Source organism: Dufourea novaeangliae, unplaced genomic scaffold, assembly GCF_001272555.1.
Source record: "Dufourea novaeangliae isolate 0120121106 unplaced genomic scaffold, ASM127255v1 scaffold56, whole genome shotgun sequence".
Taxonomy (NCBI): domain Eukaryota; kingdom Metazoa; phylum Arthropoda; class Insecta; order Hymenoptera; family Halictidae; genus Dufourea; species Dufourea novaeangliae.
The window spans coordinates 1,113,636-1,127,274 of record NW_015373942.1 but is presented as its reverse complement, the minus strand read 5'-3'; the positions used below and the strand labels follow the sequence as shown (position 1 = coordinate 1,127,274).

The 13,639-nt window shown below is 43.2% G+C and overlaps 1 protein-coding gene across 1 annotated transcript; it reads left to right on the top strand.

The window, feature by feature from the left end:
* The first annotated feature begins 2,338 nt into the window (after positions 1-2,338).
* On the top strand, positions 2,339-5,824 carry LOC107185736 (glutamate receptor ionotropic, delta-1-like). The gene is made up of 8 exons (XM_015573491.1): positions 2,339-2,512; positions 2,893-3,438; positions 3,902-4,228; positions 4,418-4,574; positions 4,764-4,972; positions 5,042-5,131; positions 5,197-5,354; positions 5,428-5,824. Exons 1-8 carry the CDS (start codon positions 2,339-2,341, stop codon positions 5,822-5,824), a joined length of 2,058 nt encoding a protein of 685 aa, XP_015428977.1.
* Positions 5,825-13,639: the final 7,815 nt, after the last annotated feature.

Genomic DNA, 13,639 nt, shown 5'->3' with positions numbered 1-13,639 from the left:
TGTTAATCGATAAACACTTTTAGAGTTTTAGAAATCGTCGGTACATATACACTATTTCAAATTTCTAAAAAGTTTCAACCTTGTTTATATTTAATCAGGATACATTTTTCATATAATGTAGATACATGCATATGTGAACGCGTTACTTTTTCGTTTATATTTTGCATTCAAGGTTTTCGTTACGAAGCGTTCGCTGGGGATTTCATCACGGTTGTTCTTTTTCAGAATTTCCACGGAACTCGTCACTGAAGCTAGCGTATTTCAGCGTATTCATCTTAGCTTTAGTGATATCCTCCACTTACTCTGCGTCATTGACGTGCTTTATGACAGCTCGCATTGTAGACGCACCGTTCAGGACAGTCGACGAGTTTTTAAAAGACGGCACGTATAGGGTAATCGCGATAAAAGGATCCGCGGAATACCACATGGCTTTCGTAAGTTTGTCCGATAACAGAAAATTTTGACATGATATGCTTTCACTTTTGCTCACCGAGTAAATGAATTCACGTCACGGGCGTTGAACAGTGTAACACGATGAATCGAAATGACATAACTGGAAACGGCCGTGTGGAAAGGGTGTTTTGCTTTCAATTCCGATAACATTACAATATGTTACAAAGGGGCGGCGTGCGATAAACTTGTTTAAGATAAATTCGATCAAAAATTAAAACACCTACAGTTTTATGTACAGGAGCAGAACATAGTAATTTTTCATATACATTAGACTTGGATTTTATTTGAGTAATTTTTTAGAAAATGATTCAAAGAGCAATTTTTATATAGTGATAAGTTCTCGTAGAACATCGATGACAACGATGATTTATGGTCCGAAAATTATGTACCCATGCTATGTAATAAAAACACGAAGATAACCTTGGCGAAACTATGCGCATTAAACAGAACCGACTTTCTCAAGGGTTGCAAAATGGAGAAGCATTCAGGTAACCATGAGAACGAAATCTAATTGTATTTTCAGTCTTCGAACGATCATCTCTCGAATAACATGCAGAAATTAATGAAATCGGAGGACAGTCAACCGATGGATATGATAACCGGATTTAAGAGTGTAGGTTTGACCTTAAGAGGGTGTTTAATGTTATTCGCTTTGAACAGAACAGCACGGAATTGCATAAACGTTGGATTCGAATGTTTGTAGATCTGCAACGACAACAAGTTGGCGTTTTACACCGCTTTCGGTCATCATGTGCAAAAGAGATCGGCAGATGTTTATATACCGTGCACTGTCTTCAGTATTTACGTCGGCCGAATGGAGAGTATGTCTATGATCTTGACGAAGGATAATCAGTACACGCCTGTTTTCAATTACCAGTCTGTATCCACCAGAACAATACTATATTCCACGTTCAAAGTAAACGATTCCATGAAAAAAAATTATGTTTCGTTGCAGCCTTCAAAAATTACTGAGCACCGGCGTGTTGAATCGTTACATAAACCGAGAAGTTTTCAGGCAGGAACCCGCGTTTCAGCCGGTTGAATTCGGCAACATCGTATCCGTTCTAATGGCCTTCATATGCGCCGTTATAGTTGCGCTCGTAACACTGACCGTAGAGATATGTTTCCATAACTATAAACGTCCAAGATTCTGATCACCGTCACAGTCAATAGTCAGTCTATTTTTGTGCTTCACAGATCGTCAGTATCAATTTCAGCACGCACGAAGGGACATGCACGTGTGCACTATAAAATTGTCCAATTCGTTAGTTTTCAAATAAATGTGTTTAATTAGGCGCGTGATTTCAGTCGTGTCCAGTTACGATTGAATCCCCTCCATCCTCGAGTCTATTATTTTCTCCCCCTGAAACGCACGATGCGGAATTCATCAAAATCATTCTATTTGTCGCCGTGAAATCTACTGAAACGAACGAAGAAAACGTTAACGAACTGCGATTTATTTTCTGATATAAACACGCGCGTACACATTCTTATCGGTGCTAATCTTTGTACGATTTGTGCCATAACCTGTATGGTTGCGCTTGGTAGCGGCTAATGTGGGACGTTGTGTTCCGCTCGTAATGAGCCACTGCCTTCGCTTCTAGATCCACAGATTCGATAAATTCGAACGTCCGTCGCGTCACGGTTTGCCCGGGGGATTTTTTTTTTTCACTTTAGCCAGTCATCGTTAGAAGCGGTCTGGAATCGCGAGAGGGAAAAGAATTGCGACGAGGTTCGCAATTGTTGGAATTTTGCGGTCCGTTCGATGAACTGTCAGTGAAAACGAACAATACGGATAATTTCGATGTTTGGCTCTGAGTAGGGATGAAATGATTTCGGATAATTTTAAGCTATTCAACGAATAAATGTCGCCTCCTCGAACGAGATGGCACGGTTCTATTACCGCGATATCGGTGTCCTACTGATCTTGTCCATTGCTGCATTTTCCATGGATGTAAATGACAGTTATAATTACATTCTACTGATTACGGATATTCACAACTATTATGGAACGTCCTGCATCATGATCGTGCATTCCAACCGATCTAGCGGTAAGTTCGTACTCTTTGAAAATATATTTGACGAACTCTATTATCGCTCACACTGTCGATGGTACACTGTTTCGCATAACTATACAATCACCCTAGAATATTCAATTCTTATGTATTGTGGTTAAAATAAAAACGAACCAGGTATGCCATATCTGAAATCGTGTTGCGAAATAACGTCTCTGCAAAAAAAGATTATATTCCATTGAAAAAGGGAGGATAAGAAGGGATTGAAAATCTTAGGGTGGTTCTATAGTTATGCCAAACAGTGTATTAAATTATGAATAGAGTGGTGCTTTTTTATAATTATAATAGTTTTTGACCATTTATTTTCTAAATTGGCATAAATCTATTTTCGAATTTTTTTTAACCCGTTCTTTTGGAAATGGAGACTTATACTCAAAAAAACCGATCATATTTCCAAATAATTATTGTTTCAGATTTCAATGAGACAACGGTTACGCAAATATGGTCCCGATCGTTCTCCCGCGGTGGCATCATGACCATGATCGTCAGCTTTTCCGACGTTCCCCGTGAAACCAAGAAATACCAAGGTCGTACCGCGCGTCCGTTGTATGTCGTCCTTCTCACAGCAAATGAGACCATGAGCGAGTTCGGGAAGGTGACCAGACAGATCGATATCTCTTTTCCCGTCTGGTTCGTGATGTTCCTGCCGTATCGAGAGAATCCGATGAAGGGTTTCTGTCGGAACCCAATTGGGAACCCGTTCAATCTGATCTTCAACACCGAGATGCTGGTGCTCTGTTACGATCAGCCGGTTCTGACGGAATGGTACGCGTTACAGGACAATCGCACCAGGGTCTCTGATTTGGCTGTTTGGAAGCGTGGCCAGAGATTCCGCTCGAAAATGGAAAACAGCTTGTACACAAGGAGGAACAACTTGTACGGAGAAGTTCTGCGTACAGCGTACGTCGAGGTAGGTGCACGAGAATTGCCAGCGGTTGGAATAAATTTTCTTGAATATCATGATAACCGAATCGAATCAGAAACGGCGAATGATTTACGGGAGTAATAATTTCTTCAAACGGTTCACAATTTTCACGGTGATTTATCGAAATAACAACGACGGAGCGTTTTAACCCTTTCACTACCAATGGGACATACATATCCCAGTGGGGAGTTAAAAAATTCTAATAGAAAATTTTATAGGCGAGACAGTTAAATATTCCGGCTCGTTGGTAAATACCGTGATGTTTGTTGAACATTTCCCATGCAACGGAACGTCAAATATCTTTATTTATTTACTAATGATTTACTAAATTTTTAAGACGACAGTAGGTCTTTAGCAGTGTGGTATAAGTCGAGTTTTAAAGGGTGGTAGTGAAAGATTCAACGGATTGTAGGTTGTAGGTTCAATTTACGATTCTAACGTGTTCAAGGAGTCCACGTTCGTCGCGATGAAGGATGGCGTCTTCACGCAGTTTCTTGGCGCAGTGGTCCACGAGCTTAGCAAATCGCTGAACTTCACGCTGGAAGTGGTGCACGCTATGACCGCGTACGGCAACTGGAACGAAGAGACACAAAGCTGGACAGGCGTGATAGGCGAGGTGGTCTCGCATGTGGTCGACATCGGGGTCGCTGAATTCAGCATAACCAACCATCGGCTGGACGTGGTGGACTTCACGTTGCCGTTAATACTGTCGCGGAACAGAGTGTATTTCAAGAAGCCCGACAGTTCATCTGTACAGTGGTCCTCCTACTTCAAGGTTTCGTTGTTATTTTAATAACGTTGTTTATCGACAAGCTCGCGGACACCTTCCTTTGTCCAGGGAAAAATCGATGCCAGACCGGTGTGAAATGTTTCTACCCGTGGCAAAGGATAATTACGTTCGCACGCGTCGTGTTTATTTCACGTTTCACCGACTCGTCCGTCACGCCGATATTTCTGTGCCCAGGCGTTCAACAGAGACATTTGGACGGGGATAGTGTGCATCATCCTAACCGCCCCAATAATTCTGACTCTTATGAAGACGAGATGTCGTATTGCGATGCAGATCATTCTGGACAATTACATAAGCGTTTGGGGGATTTTCTGCCAGCAGGGCATGTCAGGTACTGACGACGTGGCTGTCGACGAAACTTAAAATAATATTATATGCACGGATTTGGTACATTTGAAAAAGCGTTGAATATTTGTATTCATGTTCGCCGTTTAATATATATATAAAGATGTTTTTGTTTAATAGCTTTAAATGCCAAACTATCCGAATGACGTTTAAACAAGATTCAATTTTATTTCAGACTTTCCTGACGAATCGTCTCTGAGATTTGCTTTCATGTCGATTTTCGCGTTAGCGTTAATCATTATGTCCGCGTACTCCGCCTCGTTGATCAGCTTCTTAACCGTCTCCACGATCAGCCTACCGTTCACCACTCTGGAAGAATTCGCGTACCATGGATCTTATAGGTTAATCGTTTTCAAAAACAGCGCGGACTACGATATGATAGTTGTAAGCTCGACAGTTGGACCTAGTACACCGATCGACGGTGATAGACACACTAAACAAGTCTGATTTCAGTCGGCCAACGACAGTGTGTCATCGAGGCTGAAGAGGCTGTTGAAGAACAAGCAGGATTTACCGTTGACGGCGTCGGATGGCTTTCATCAGGTGACGCCTACATGGATATTTCATTGAAATTTTCAATCTTCGGCAATATTTCCATTCTACCGTAGGTCTGTTCCGGAAAGGTGGGCTTTTACGTAACCGAGGTGATCAAGGATGCCATAGGCCACACGCCTTGCGAAGTCGCGTACATAGAAGCCAACAAGATCGACAGTTTAGCGATCGCTTTGAGAAAGGGCAGCCCTTATACAGGACTCATGAATTACGAGTAAATAATGTACAGAATTCATTCCCTACAATTCGATTGACTTTTCTGCCTGTGCTAGATTCGTTATTTTCAGATTGCAACGGTTCAAAGACAACGGGGTGTTGATGAAACTGAGAAAGACGTTCGCGGAACTGACTACAACGTACGATAAAGGGTATCCCGTTGTCACCTTGGGCGGTATCGCGCCGATCCTGGCTATACTGGCGGGCGGTATAGTCTTCGGATGCCTGATATTAATCCTCGAGAAGATGTATTACAACGTTTGGTACAGCAGACGCGGCGAAAGTTGGCGGTTCGTTCGGAAACTAAAGGAGACGCGAACGAAACACTGGTGGAAGCCGAACGGAATGGCGGAGATAAATTGGAAATCCCGTGAGAAACGTACATCGAACGAGCTGGGATCAGCCGTCGTAACGGTGGCTGATAAATTGCACGAACGTTTTGTGCGCTTATCGGGGATCAGGGAATAAATAGGTTACAATGATTACTTCATACATGAACACGTCATACTAGCTGATTGCGTCGAGGTTCTCACGCATTCCATAGGAGAAGGTTGCCGAATTTGTACCATCGCCTAGGTTGGACCATTACTGTAACCTGTCACGAGTAAGAAATTTTCACCATATGATAGGAAACATGTGTTGCTTACACAGGGTGGGCCACGAAACGCGATCGGCTTAAATTATTCTACAGCTAGGTGTTAGATCCAAAAATTTGTTTGGCCAATATAACATGATTCAAGGAGAGCTTTAAGATGATTGTACCAAATTTGTGGTCAACCCTTTTCCAAGAGTTTTCAAGGTCACTTTGAATTTTTTATAGACGAACCTATAATTTTGTTACAATAACTTCTTTAATAATAAATAATTTTTTTCCTTGTAAAACATGATAGGTTTATCTATAAAAGAAACTGTAGGTGACGTTGAAATCTCTGGGAAAAAAGGTTGACAAACAATTTGGTACAATCATCTTACAGTTCTCCGTGAATCATATTATACTAGCCAACAAAATTTCGATCGAACAGCTAGCAGTAGAATAACCTAAACTGATCACGTTACGTTTTCCACCCTGCATACAAAGTTAGTTAATGCAATCATTACTATCATACATATATTATCTATCACAAGGCGCAAATTGCATACATATGATAAGTTACAGTAGTGCAGAGGTTCCCAACCTGGGGTACGCGTACCCTCAGGTGTACCTGCTTGGTGTTTTAGGGGTACGTGAGAAGAATAAATTGATAGAATAGCAGGTATATAAATGAAAACTATTTTTCTAATATTAGAGGGTACAATTTAGAGAAATTGTCTGCCAAGTGGTACGCAAGTCAAAAAACGTCGGAAACAATTGCAGTAGTGGTCCAATCTAGGCGATGGTCCAAATTGAGTAAACTTCCTCTACAACTCTGCATACATACGTGCAAGGAAAAAGCTTTTTGACAATAACGCGCGCACGAGTTCGCTGCCGATCAACAGGCCAGGCTTGTTAATTCGTTATGTATCCCCGTTCTTCGCATGAAATCGCTTTCACTTCACGCCACGGTAACATCGTCAGACCGCGAGTAATCAGTTGCAAATTTCCGCATATCGTTTCTCCCCGCGAACGTTCCATGGCCGGGACTCAATGAACATTTTTCGGTCACGAGTTTCTTATTTTTTCCTTTTACGTTCGTCCCTGCTCCGATTAGACCTCGAGTGGCTTTATTCACGAAAGGGCATTCGAAGATTGCAACCAGAATTTACGATACTTCGCAATGTTTGCGAATTATTGGACGCCGAAAGCAAGGGCGGAGCGAGCATTGTTGCAACAAATAACGACTATTGTTTTCATTGTGCAGCGTGTCTTGTAGAGCGCGAACCGAGTTCAATCGAGAACAAAGCGCTGGCGTGTTCAAGAATAAATTGAAAATGAGGTCCTGACGCCGCGAACCTTGAACTTTGGACGTAATTATTCTCGAAAACGTGACTATCGCCCGTGATTAACTGTCAAATACACGTTAGAATTGTAATTTATAACTCAATTCTCTCAAAAATCAAGCTTTCTCTAAACAAATTTATTTTATGCAATTCTTTTATTTATTTTTGCAGGTGAACTAATTACCGTCTCGGTTGCACCGGTCTCTATTTAACGTCCCGTCTAATTAAATATCGTTAAGAGGGTTGACTAATGACATTCTATAATGTAAATACACAATTTTTGCGTAATAAATGCAATCGTCTGCTGATCGTGTTAGAGCCGAAGACACGTTGATTAGTACGTAACGGTTGACCTACGACCTTTTCGGCAGAAATTCGCCCACGTAACTATCTTCCCACGTGAATCAAGCAGCATCTTATTGTTTGGTGTGGCGAAAACTCGAGGACCTCGTTCATTTTCTGACATCTCTTAGTCCCGTCAGAATAGAGACGTTCGATGCGACGTGTGTATTATTCATTATTCGCTTTGAGAAAAATCCTGTTCTTGCGTTTCATTCGAATTCTTTCGTCCCATTCGTCATTCCGGACGAAACGAGCATTTTGACAAATGTGTGAAATTTGTTTGTGTACGTTGCAATAAAATTGTTTGTACCCTCATTGTGTCTAATTTAACGTTTTCGAACAGAATGTTTAGATTCCCTTAAATATTTTACTTGGAATATTTGTGCAATTTTCCGCGTTATGTAACGAAGATTGTTGTCGATCGAACTCTTTACTTGGCCGTGGAACATGTCGAAGCGAAAAATTCTCGGAACAAAAATTCGCAAACCATACGCATTCTATCCGTGCACTTTGCATAACTTTTTAGATGTTTGCGTCGTATGTTTTCCTTTCTTGAAATAGAACAGTAAAATATGCTGAAAATGCTCGTTTAGATGTTCATCTTTAAAATTATACCAAAATTATAAAATAAACCCAAACTTTAAACTTTATAGTTAAAATGTACAGTTAAATATTAACTATCAAATACCCGTGTGTTTACGAGATTTTGATTAAAGTTAGTTACGTTTCCGAGCGTCTGAAGACAACTGTCACAAAAAATACACGAACTATTTAACCAACCTAATACGATCATACGTCGAGAATCATTTCAAAGGTGTCTTATGAGACCTGTTTAAAACGATGCCAGACAAGCCGTGCAAGGAAGAAGAGTAAGCACTTTCATACACAAAAAAGCTATTCACAATTCTTATTACTAAACAATTTACCTTTCACCACTTTCGCTTTCCTTTGTCTGAATTGCTCTCCACAGATTCGTTCGTGCCTTCGAATCCGTCAAATATACATACTCTGTCCCCCGATGACTCATCCACGTATATGCTAACGAGTTACAAAAATAAAGTTCCTAAGTCTGCCTTTTTGCCGAATATAATCTACCCAAAAAATAAGAATACAACTTGCAGCTCCTGAAGCCGAAATCTTCTCTTTCTTTAATCCACGAAAAAAAAAAACGAATCAACATTAGTCCAGAATTAAAATTTAGTATGTATTTTATTCAAATAGTAGCTAAATAAAGAAATTTTTATATCATGAAAGTCTGAATTTTTAGGGCAATGTTTTCTTCTATTTTCGACTGAGGTTCGTAATACGAAAGGGTCCGAAGGAAACAATACTACATGGAACAAATCTTTCGTGTTTAGTAATAAGTTAATGTGAGTAAAGATAAAGTAAATTTACTTTTGACTAGGTGTATCCTGCAGCGAAGGTAGCCTACCGTGCGAGCATAAGTTGCTAACACGCCGGCACCGTGGCAGGATACGGACGAGCACGCGCTGCGTTTCCGCTTTTCGGTATGACCGGAAGTGACCTTTGCCTCATTAGAAAAAAGCAGCACGCGCTCACGTTTCAATCCCTCAGCAGTCAAACTCAGGTATTATACCCGAGAGAAATCTTTGAGACGTGCGCTGGATCCTTTGGCCTGTCAAAAGTAGACACGATCGGTCGATGTGTTGTATTCACCGTTTCGATGGTATTTGCACCGGCGCTATATCAACGGAATACCGCGAACGTATTATCGAGAAACGAGATCGCGGTGATTTTCCGCGCGAAAGAGGGCTTGATTAGCCGCGAGACGTTAATCTCGAGCGAGCCTGGACGATCCAGTCCGTGAACCAGAGCAATCATCGATCCCCCTTTTTCTTGTTTCTTCTTTTCATCGTCGGCGAAATAAACCGGATAACCTTGGACGGGAGTGCGCTTCGACGGGAATGGATCGTCATCGATATGACGACGCATGTTGGGAGGTATTAATTAAAAGCGACAGAGGACTCGAGGCAACAACTCGGCGACGTCGACACTTGTTGCGTATATGTATAACCCGTGTATACAGAAGACACCGTTGCCGCCACGTCCATTTTGCTCTTCGTATCGAGACCGCCTTCGGTTTATCGAAATGCATTCCACGGACAATCGATCTTAGAACGGTATCCCATTTTAAAGGATTCTGCGATCGTTTGCTTAGCAGCGGTACCACGTGACAGTCATTGCTGACAGGTTGTGTCATCTCTGGGCTTGTCCAGAATGCCATTATTATCGCGCTTTGTACCGGCTAGACTGGCTGTACGACTTACACCGACCGGTAACAATGACAGTTCGAACGATTGCGAACCAGGAAACAATAATCCTCGCCAATAATGAGTATTGTTAAGGGAGGAGACAATGATGCACGGTGACGGGGAACATTTTCCGAGGAGGCCGACCGAGAAATGAAGCTGTTGTTCGATAGCTGATGTGCTTGACTAGCTGTAATAACAACCTATGGATAATATTTCAGGTGAGGGAAATTAAGATTTATATTTTTCTAGCGACATTCTACACGTTAGTGTTGTGTTAACAATACGTGGTTTCACACTGAATCTTCAGTCTTTCAGACGAAAAAACACAAGCGCAGAGGCAACGCACCGGTAGATCCCGAGGGCTTTGGGAATGATTTTATCGAGAAATTGACGGTGAAGAAACAGCTTCGTTGATCCGCTTGTCTCGTAAATCCACGGACCCGACTACCGAGAAGCTTATTACCCTGTTCGGCAACCGTGGGTGGGTATTAGCGTTTACATTGGCAAACCGTGGCGCTTGTGAAACACGGTTCACCGGTAACGTTCAATAGAAGACGTCACCGCGGTTACGGGTAAGTAGATGGAAATTGCGTGCCGAGCGATCAACAGCGACGAACATGGATCGACGACCGCGTGAGATTTCTGCTCGAGTATCCTCCGTTTATAATTGTACTCTGTGATATACAAGCTACTTTAATATTCCATATTTCAGGAACACGTTACCGTTCGTGGCTAACTACCCAACTTCTGCGAGGAAAATCTTTAAACAAGTGATAATTAATTATACTATCGAACAGCGATCAGTTACGTAACTGAAAAAAGTTCACTTACAGTTAAAACTGAATTAAATTAAATTAAATTAAATTTAATTAAAACTGAACGTAAAGAACAAGATTTCTGAATGTCAAAGAGAAATACTTATTCCGACCTCAAAAATCCAATAACTCAGGTCTGGATGTTGGTCCATTTTCCTGAAAGTTCATTCACCCAAGGATCGAGAAAAATGCACGGCACCGATTTCGCGGGTCCCCCGAAAGACAGGCAAGAAGATTTGACAGTTGGCGGGCATCTGGCCTCCCTGTTCCTCCTCAATGCCATCCGCGTTCACTGCCTACGTATACCGGGTGTCGCGTGGGTGTATACGCTCGTGCTCAACGCGTGCACGTAGTGGGGATCCTCCGGTATACTCGACTGGCTCGCACAGAAAGGAAAGGAAAAGAGTGGCGTACCTACAGCTGGCCCGTAAACGCGATTACGTTTCGTCGCTGGCAAACCCATTCAGTGCTCCTTACGGCACGAGGGAACTTGGTGCTGTCGGTGCCTGCGTCTCGACCCGTGTGTGGACTTATGCGTATCCATCGGTGATCACCAGGATCGCAGAAGATCGAAGGATACCAGCTTGTGTGTACACTGGAAGTTAACAGCTCCCTAGGGGATCGCGTGCGTGCTTCATTCGAGGTATACATTGCATTAGGCTGGTGAAAAAAGCACAAACGACAGACAACTCTGTTCCTGTGACCAGATGGATGTTCCGTGATCAGTTACCGCGAAGTGATAATGTGATAATCAGTCCCGTCCAAGCGTTTCGGTTTCGAATCTACCGCGGTTGTATCAGGGCATCTGCCCCGTTCGTTGGGGCTAGCTGGATCAGGGGTTGTCTACGGCGCAGCTGTTCGCGTGGGATCGAACCATTTGGGTGAGTTTCATTCACAGATAGATATAAACTTCGCCTTGTGTCAGTTGGGTACTTCGTGTGGGGTTCATCGAGACAGAAGGCGCGCACGCGTTTCGTTCTTATCAACGATGTCGTCTCGCGATCTGGAACAACACGGTTCAGGCTTTTGAACGATCTTACGCGTGACAGCATGCGATTCCAGTTCCCATCGAAATCGTTCGTTCTCTTCTTGACAAGACAGGCAGAAATCGGCATTCATTACGGGGAAGCCTTGGGACATTATCAACGAGCGAGCGTGTAAAAATAGAATGTTTCACGGCCTGCATTGGGCTGCATGACGGTTCCCATCCTTCTTGTGCATGGGATCGGTCTAGTTTACTCTACGCGGACTAGCTGTCACTAGTCGAAGGAAGCGGATCCGCTAAGTTCACAGCATAAATATGTATACCGAGGGATCTTCCCGATCCACGATAAAACACATGGAAAGTATGAAAGGGTTATTCGAATACAAGCAAGCAATTATGCGGTCTTGGTATCGAGGGGCAGGGGGCGTGGTTACCCGGCTCGATACACGGCCAATTAATTTCTAATTGTTAATGGAAAAACTCTGAAATCCAAGGGAAAATCGTTACGTAACCGCCTCGCGATGGGAACAGAGCTAATAATTCTGTGTTTCCAGTTCGGTTCGTTCGAACGTACGCCTAGCAAACCGTGAAGCTCAGGAGCCTGCGAAACGATCCACGAAAACACCGCAAAAGGGAAAAGGAGAGACAGACAGAGAGAAAGAGAGAGAAGGAGGAACGGGAAAGGGAACGGATGCGTGTCCCGCGAAGAAATAAACCACGCGCGCGCGCAAGGCATTCTTTTAATGGAAAATGCATGAACCTTTTTTGTTGCAGAGCTAACAAGAGACTAGCTACGGGCGTAGAACAATTTCCGTGATTAGAATTCCACGACGAACCGGGACGAGTGAAAGATATTCCAGCGGAACCAGGCCGAGATTTCGAAGATACTTGTAGTCGCTGGCGATCAGTAGCATCGTTGTTGCTCGAGTCGCGTTCTAAACCGAGCGTCCTCTTATCGTGAACCCGCCTCTCTGTCCACGCCGGAAACGGTACGTAAATTATTATGGTTTCCTCTCGTGTGTGCACACAATACCATACACAATTCCGTGCCTGAACAGGCGATCGCATCGACGAAAACGGTGACACGAGGTCCTTTCTCTCCCTGTCGAGTGAACATGTATCTTGGACACGCGGTTTAAGTCGGAAAGCTTGCGCGAAAAATAGGTGCACAGAACTGTATACAGGCCGTGTATCTACCTCTCTTCTACCGTGACCAATGGCTGAACAGACCGGCAAAAGCGGGGTCGTGATAAGTTACCGTGAACGGAACCGGGGGGGGATCCAGCGTGTAACGTTACGCAAATTTCGAAGCGAGAGAAAAGGGCCCCGTTGTTTTGCGTGTCATGTTCCCGCGAAATTTCCCTCGATTCGACGGAAGAAAATGCTTCCAGATCCGACGAGATTTCACTCGACGATTGCAAAACCGCAAATGGTTGATTAAACATTACAATGTTCGTCGTTATTCCCTGATACCTGCGTATCCAAATACCTGGGACGTAGCTTCTCTCTTGGATCGTAAACCGCAGAACAGGTATTATACGTTCTTTGGCAGTTTCGAGTGCACACGATGTCATTTGCGATCGATGGGATACGGTGTAGTTGTTGTTGCTCGTTAGCTTGTCTTTCGACCAGTAACCGCAAGATCGTACATTACTTACAAACTATAACATGTCGTCGAGGCTGCCGATGTCCAGGCAGCTTCGAGATCGAACGGTAATATGGACTCGGAATCGACGGATGATTGCCAGCCGCTTGGATGGAAGACAGAACGCAGAACGCGTTATATAACGGATCCGTATAGTCGGATATATCCACGGCATAACAATTACAGCGATCGATGGTTCGATGGACAGAAGGCAGCCGATCGATTCCAATGGAACGAACGAACGCAACGAGCCGTTCCATGCGATCGATCCCGGCGTCCATTTACGGGCCGTTCGTTCGTTCGTCA

What these genes read in the sequence shown, in the direction of transcription:
- LOC107185736 (XM_015573491.1), top strand. Translation starts at nt 2,339, where the DNA reads ATGGCACGGTTCTATTACCGCGATATCGGTGTCCTACTGATCTTGTCC. An exon ending in AGTGGTCCTCCTACTTCAAG is followed by an intron (nt 4,229 to 4,417) that starts GTTTCGTTGTTA and finishes TTCTGTGCCCAG; the next exon opens with GCGTTCAACAGAGACATTTG. An exon ending in CGGACTACGATATGATAGTT is followed by an intron (nt 4,973 to 5,041) that starts GTAAGCTCGACA and finishes GTCTGATTTCAG; the next exon opens with TCGGCCAACGACAGTGTGTC.